This window comes from Arachis ipaensis, chromosome B04 (assembly GCF_000816755.2).
Source record: "Arachis ipaensis cultivar K30076 chromosome B04, Araip1.1, whole genome shotgun sequence".
Taxonomy (NCBI): Eukaryota; Viridiplantae; Streptophyta; class Magnoliopsida; order Fabales; family Fabaceae; genus Arachis; species Arachis ipaensis.
In genome coordinates, this window is record NC_029788.2 from 8,190,336 (window position 1) to 8,197,863 (window position 7,528).

The 7,528-nt window shown below is 33.8% G+C and overlaps 2 protein-coding genes across 3 annotated transcripts; both read left to right on the top strand.

Moving 5' to 3' along the window:
• Positions 10-844, top strand: LOC107637559 (2-oxoglutarate dehydrogenase, mitochondrial-like). The gene is made up of 3 exons (XM_016340963.2): positions 10-153; positions 250-462; positions 665-844. The coding sequence occupies exons 1-3, from the start codon at positions 25-27 to the stop codon at positions 827-829; spliced, it is 507 nt and encodes a 168-aa protein (XP_016196449.2). The 5' UTR covers positions 10-24; the 3' UTR covers positions 830-844.
• Positions 3,589-7,528, top strand: LOC107638745 (serine/threonine-protein kinase D6PKL2). Of its 2 annotated transcripts, none has more exons than XM_016342118.2 (3): positions 3,589-3,747; positions 4,623-5,628; positions 6,377-7,528. In XM_016342118.2, the coding sequence occupies exons 2-3, from the start codon at positions 4,709-4,711 to the stop codon at positions 7,254-7,256; spliced, it is 1,800 nt and encodes a 599-aa protein (XP_016197604.1). In that variant the 5' UTR covers positions 3,589-3,747; positions 4,623-4,708; the 3' UTR covers positions 7,257-7,528. The 2 variants fall into 2 exon arrangements, with proteins under 2 accessions (XP_016197604.1, XP_016197603.1); XM_016342117.2 differs by having other exon boundaries at positions 3,633-4,029.

A 7,528-nucleotide genomic window follows, 5' to 3' on the forward strand; every position in this document is an offset into this window, starting at 1 on the left:
ATTATTCAATGCTTTATATTGCAGATGAGTAATGAAAATCCTTTTGTTATACCTGAGATGGATCCAAAGGTTACCAAACAAATCCAAGAATGTAATTGGCAAGTTGTTAATATCACAACTCCTGCTAATTACTTCCATGTTTTGCGACGCCAGGTATATATATTTCTTCTTTTCTGTTTATCTGTTACTGTCATTTTCTAGTATATTCTTAGATCAATGTATCTAAATACAATGAAATATACTTTTCAGATACATAGGGAATTCAGAAAGCCTCTAATTGTGATGTCCCCTAAGAACCTTTTACGTCACAAGGAATGCAAATCAAAGATATCTGAATTTGTAGATGTTGAAGGAAATGATGAACATCAAGAGAGTACCAAATTTATGCGCCTTATAAAGGACAAGAACAACCATTCTCAATTGGAAGAGGGTGTTAGAAGAGTTATTCTCTGCTCTGGAAAGGTTCTTTATGATCATGATTGAAGTTATATTTCTTTATTTCAATAACAAGATTGGTAGTTTTCTAAGTTTTCATTGTTTGTTTTGGTTTGTTTCTCTCTTCAGATCATAATATCAATAACTTTAAAGGAATGTTCTTAGTTCATTATATCTGTTACTCTTACATTTCATTGTAGTATTTAATAAGCATTGAATGTATTTACAGGTATATTATGATCTTGATGAAGAACGTGGAAAGATCAATGCAAAAGATATTGCAATTTGTAGGGTTGAACAACTTTGTCCCTTTCCATATGATCTCATTCAACAAGAGTTGAAAAGATATCCAAGTAAGCATCAATTTCTTGCAAGAAAGTACAACATTGATTGAAGTTATATCTCCATAAATGTTTCAATATGTTCTAACTTATAAAAATTTGATACTAAATAACATTACTTATATACTATGATGCACGGACACGACACAGGACACGCAAACATGCGAATTTAAAATTCTTATAAGACACGGGGACACAACATGTATATAAAATATAAAATATTTTTTAGATAAATTGTAATGATATTTTGATATTTTATTGATATTAAAATATAAATTAAAATTTTAATTATTTTTAATGTCTTATTTTAATTATATCAAGTATTTAAAATATTTTTTTATTTTAATAAATAATAATATATACTATATCTAAATTTGTTTTAAGAATATATGTTAAGAATAAGACTGGACACGCTGACACGTGATGGTATTTAGGTGTGTCTGGAAAATAATTTTTTATTTTTTATTAAGACACGGTTGGACACAATAGATACGCGTGTCGGACGAGTGTCAGTAAGTGTCGTGTCCAAAATGTGTCCGACACGTAGACACAACAACTTAGCAAAATATCCGTACTTCATAGCATTTGAACTATAACTCATTAGCTCATTGTCAATGAGTTATAATTAAGATAAAATTTTCATTTATTAATTAACAATGCGATATTAGTATATATTTTATGATATTAATATTTTATGAAAAATTTTATCAATTGAAAACCCTAATTTTAAAATTTCAGTCCAATTTAGTTGAATTAATCAAATTCCCAACAATAAGATTTTGATATCAATATATAATTTAATAAGAAAATAATTGAAATGCTAATTTATTAATGCAAGCTATAAGATCTCTCTTTCTCACTTGCTCACACAAATTAAATAATAGGGTTTGAGTGATCCAAATGCTATCCCTAGTCCCATCATAGCAATTAGCAATAACAAAGGGTTGGGCCCTTCATGGCTAGCATTGTGAAGACATTGAGAATAACAAACGTAATTGCTTGGTAGGGATAATAATACTACAAAACATGACTACAACAACCTCAAATAGACCATATACTTTCCTACCATATACTATACACTATATATTGTATTTTAGGATTCTATATCGGTATTTTAATCGTTTTAACCGTTGATTTTAATTATAAAAAATATATAAATTAAAATTAATGACTAAAAGTATTAAAATATTAGTATTTTTAGTATATTTAATTTTTTTTGTTATTATATTATATCTTTCCTATTTTACAAAGGGGAATTGATTGATAAATAAAAAAATAAAAGGCATAAGTTGGTTGTTTTCTTTTTGGTACATAAACATAATAATAAAAAGCTTTAATGGGGATAGAAGAGGTCCACCAACAAGAAACTTAAAATGTAATTATGGATGATTGAGTGAGTAGTAATATATACACTTCCATTTCTCATTTCTCATTGGATCACTCCAAAACATTCATTCTCTATCCACCCTTACACCATTTTATTATGAATAACATCTAATTATTATTGTCATATTAACATTATTTACGTAAATATTTTATTAAGATAATAATAGATATGGGAAGTAACAGATTTTATCAGATATGCCAAGAAGTAATAGCTCAAATGGCATAGTCTCCTCATACTCAATTAAGAGGTTGCGAGTTCGAGTTTCTATATTTTCGGTAAAAAAAAAAAACAGATTTTATCAGATATGACCATGTATACAAATTAAACCATAATAATTTTATTTTTATTTTATTTTTTTTGGAAAAAGTTATTATCGTCATATTTAGATTTGAAGCGAGAATATAGGATAACATGCATGGTTACAATCTATTAGATGCCCTACAATTAGAATATTTGTACTATTTTTTTTTTCATTTCTTTTAATTTCATTATTCTTGTCAATTTATGTACCTTGTGGCTCAAAACTTGTCGATAAATAAAGCCTCAACACTTTAGCCAATTTTTATTATTCAAATGGCAAAGTTGTCAAGTCATACATAAATATATTAAACCAAGAAAAAAAAAATGAAGGAAATAAAATGTTATTTTAGTTGATTTTTCAGGTGGATCATCGGCTTATTAACATATTTTAATAAATAAAAGATGAGGCGAATTTGATATTAAATAGTACAATGATAATATGTCTTTAGAATTAGTGTTTAGTGAGTTGCTGAATACCTATTAAAATATATGAATAATAAATATATGTTATATTATTATAATTTAAACTAACAAAACAATTATCAATAACATATAAAAGTATTTTTTGTTAAATAAATTAAATAATAACTTATTTTTACTGTTCAAAGAAGTATATATTCTATAAATAAAGAAAAAAATTGTATTTTAATATTTCTCAAGAGAAAAATGATATTTTTATTTTGTTGTAATTTTTTTTACTACAATAACAACATAAGTCATATTTACTCTCTCTCCTCTCTATTTGTTGATAAAGTATTGTTTGAAAGCCAATTAATTATATCTCAAATGATATAGTCTTTCCATACTCAATTAAGAGCTTGCGAGTTCAAATCTTTTATTTTTGGTAAAAAAAAAATATTACTCGAACCAGAAAAGGTTTCTATTGTTTATAATATAAGAATATTTAGGCTATTTTTTTTGTCAATGAAAATAAGAAAAGTGATTTAGTAAAATATTATAATTTTTTTAAATACCGTCATATTTGAGATTAACACTCTAACTGTTCATAATTTAAAAAAATTTTGTTGTCAATTCAATATAAAAAAAAAAACTTAACCAAATGACCATATATAAATAATAATAAAAAAGTAATTTATCCGAATTTAAATTTATGTTGTAGGAAAAAAAAAAGAAAAGAAAAAGCTAGACTTTACTACCTTTGACCCTGATTCTCTCTCTCTTGAATGTGCCTAATAGTCCAACACAGCCATGGGAGCGAGCAAGCAAGCACCTTTCTCTCTCTCTCTCTCTCTCCCTCTTCAACTGCTAAAGCTACGTAGCTGAGTGAGTGTCTCTGATCCCACTTTGAATTTTGTTACTCTCTTCATTCTTCTTCTTCTTCTTCTTCTTACTTTCCCTTTTTACCCTCTCTTCCATTGCATTCTCCTTCTTCTTCTTCTTTCCGCCCCTACCTTCTCCTAACCTCTTACTCCTTCCCAAGTTCCACTTTTTCGCATCTGGGTCTCTCTCTTTTCCCCCGATCTGCCTCAGATTCGGATCAAAATCCATTCTTTATTCCCAATTCACTCTATCATCTAACTTACTTTCATCTTACCCCTCCTTACGGTAATTTCCCCCCTTTTTTCCATCAAAAATCTGTTTTTGCCCCCACTCAATTGGGGTGGCTAATTTGACTAATACCTTGCTTTTTTCTTTGCCTACCCTTTGTTGTTATTTAAATTTGATTTTTGGAATTGATTCTAATCTTGATGGTTGCTAATCACTGTTTAGCTTTACTAAAATGATTATGGTATGTATATGCATGCAGCTTCACAGCTCAAGTTTTCTTCTTTCTAGGGATTCATGCTTTCTTAATTTGCTAACTCTGTTCTTTGGTACTTCTGTCACTGTTGGTTTCATGGATAATAGACCATGTGGGTTCACTCAGAAGGAGGTTATGCTGTTATGCTTTTAACAGTTTTAGCTATGTTTATATGTTGGGATTCATACCTATCGGTGTTTCAGTAGAATGTTTCACTGATTAATGGATCTATTTGTTCCTTGTTTGATTATGTGAGTTACTTCTGTTCAGATTTCAATCATGATTTATAGACTTGTGTTTATCTGTGTACATGTTGTTTGTTAAACTGGTTACTTTTTTTCACAGCATACTTGGTGACATAGCTGAATCTTTTTTATGATATTGATGCTTCTGATAGGTTGCTTCTTTGTGGGAAGACATAAATGGATTTTCAGCCAAGGGTTTTGTCAATTTGATCTCAATTGAAACTCCATAGGATCTCTGATGGACTCGAAAACTAGTGCTAGAGCTCTCCCAAAACATCATCACAACACAACGAAGACGGGCAAACTGGAGCCGACTGCTTCCGAAGGTTCTTTGAAGTCTACACAGAACACAACGAAGAAGGATACCGGGGAGATTCCGGGAAGCAAGAACTTGGGAGCTTCGGTCCAGAAGGTGTCTGCTGATTCCTTGAGTCATAAACTTGCTGCTGCCACTATTGGTACTTCCTCAACTGTTCTTGCCAAAGCATCTAGAGAAGCAGATCACGGCATTAATGAGAGCTTAGGCTCACTGGAGAACTCTGCTGATCAAGAGAAAAAGATATCAGAATATGGAAGTGTGAAGAGCAGTTCTGTATCTGCGAAAGTTAGTGATGGGGCTAGCAGTCTCGCAAAGACAAGTGGGAGTGCTAAGATCAGTGATCGAGTCGACTTTGTTGAGAGCGGTAAGAGCAGTATCTGCAGAGGAAGTACAAGCAGTGATGTGAGTGATGAGAGTACTTGTAGTAGCTTTAGCAGCACCGTAAACAAGCCCCATAAGGCCAATGACTTGAGATGGGAAGCTATCCAAGCTGTTCGATCTAGAGATGGGGCGTTGGGTTTAGGTCACTTTAGACTGCTGAAGAGGTTGGGTTGTGGGGATATTGGGAGTGTATATCTCTCTGAGTTGAGTGGAACTAAATGTTATTTTGCAATGAAGGTAATGGACAAAGGGTCCCTAGCGAGTCGGAAAAAACTACTTCGTGCTCAGACAGAACGAGAAATCCTGCAATCGCTGGACCATCCCTTTCTTCCAACTTTGTATACCCATTTTGAGACGGAGAAGTTCTCATGCTTGGTAATGGAATTCTGCCCCGGCGGAGACCTCCATACACTGAGGCAGAAGCAACCAGGGAAGCATTTTCCTGAGCAGGCAGTAAAGTATGTTTAACATGAAGACTCAATTTTGGTTTATTCATATTGGTTATTGTTCATACTTCGTTTGTTATTTCATACTTTAGTTGATTCTGTTGGTACTGCTTTATCTCTCCCATTAGAAACTAACGGGTTCTGCAAATTTTTGTTAAACATTGATTTCTCTATCTTCATGAAACATGCGGTTGGTTGAGACTTAAAAAAGATTTATGGCTCACAATAGAATATTGAAACAAATGAATACATTATCGTTGTTTGCAGATTCAGGTCCAAATTATACATTCATTGTAAGTTGTCTCCTAGTAATGTGCTTAGTACAATAGCTTTGGAACTGTCATGCATGCATGAAGAGTGCGTTTGGGATTAGGGTTAGGGTTTCGTTTACCTGTGGGTCTGCATGCATGCATGCATGTTTGACCTTATTTATGCATGTTAATTATATGGATGGTTGCTTATTCCAGATAACATCAGTATCAATTTGTTTACAAGGTTGATGAGCACCTTGACTTATTTCGAGTGTCTTCAAACTAATTGTAACAGTCACCAAGAGTAAACCAATTTTTGGAAGCTGGCTTGTGGAAGATAAACTAATTACGAATCTTAATTGTCATTAATAATGAAACAATAATTTAGTCAGTGCAGTGCTGATGACTTGTGATTGTGCCTTTTTGTTTTGGTAATTTGTTTAAGCTGGTGAAGATGTTAATTTAATATATAGTGGTAATGAAAAGGCTAATTTCCTCTGAACTTGCAGGTTTTATGTGGCGGAGGTCCTACTGGCTTTGGAGTACCTTCACATGCTTGGGATCGTCTACCGTGACCTTAAACCGGAAAACGTCTTGGTTAGGGATGATGGTCATATTATGCTCTCTGACTTCGACCTTTCACTCCGCTGTGCTGTTAGCCCAACTCTTGTTAAAAGTGCGTCCATGGATGCCGAGCCTCTAAGAAAGAATCCTGTTTATTGTGTCCAGCCAGCATGTATTGAGCCGACTTCCTGTATCCAGCCATCCTGTGTTGCTCCTACTACATGCTTTTCACCTCGGCTCTTTTCTAGTAAATCAAAGAAGGACCGGAAACCCAAAAATGAAATTGGCAACCAAGTGAGTCCCTTGCCGGAGCTCATTGCAGAGCCTACTGATGCTCGCTCTATGTCATTTGTCGGAACCCATGAATACTTGGCACCTGAGATCATTAAAGGCGAAGGTCACGGAAGTGCAGTTGATTGGTGGACTTTTGGAATCTTTCTATATGAGCTCTTGTTTGGTAAAACTCCTTTTAAGGGATCCGGGAACCGAGCTACATTGTTTAATGTTGTAGGTCAGCCTCTGCGGTTTCCTGAAGCACCTGTTGTCAGTTTCGCGGCGAGGGATCTCATAAGAGGGTTGCTCGTAAAAGAACCTCAGCACAGATTGGCATATAAACGAGGTGCTACCGAGATCAAGCAGCATCCCTTTTTCGAAGGTGTGAACTGGGCATTGATCCGCTGTGCTACCCCACCCGAGATCCCCAAGCCTGTAGAGTTCGAGAAGATACCTTCCCCAGCCTCGTCTGCCGGCGAAAAGGCCGTCAATCACATGTCAATAGCGAATCAGAAGGGTTCGGATAATTATCTGGAGTTTGATTTCTTCTAGATATAGACAATATTGATTGCAAGAATGGTTTCTGTTAGGTGGGGGGTTGGAGGAACTGTTTTTCAATGTTTCAGGAACAGATGATGAGGAATTGTATGTTTGTTTTTGTTGGCTATTTGCAAAGTTTCAAATTTGTATGGCATAATCAAAATGCATGGCTTCTCTCTGTCATCTCAAAGGCATAAAAGAAGGAACTTGAGCTGTGATTAATGGTGGTGATGATGGTAAGCATGAAACTGTGGAAACTCAGCCACATGGGCATCCCCCAAAAT

Bases quoted from the DNA above. Each gene is read 5' to 3' on its own strand.
- LOC107637559 (XM_016340963.2), top strand. From the start codon at position 25: ATGAGTAATGAAAATCCTTTTGTTATACCTGAGATGGATCCAAAGGTT. The intron at 154-249 runs GTATATATATTT...TATACTTTTCAG, and splicing joins TCCATGTTTTGCGACGCCAG to ATACATAGGGAATTCAGAAA. The intron at 463-664 runs GTTCTTTATGAT...ATGTATTTACAG, and splicing joins TTATTCTCTGCTCTGGAAAG to GTATATTATGATCTTGATGA.
- LOC107638745 (XM_016342118.2), top strand. From the start codon at position 4,709: ATGGACTCGAAAACTAGTGCTAGAGCTCTCCCAAAACATCATCACAAC. The intron at 5,629-6,376 runs GTATGTTTAACA...CTGAACTTGCAG, and splicing joins TTTCCTGAGCAGGCAGTAAA to GTTTTATGTGGCGGAGGTCC.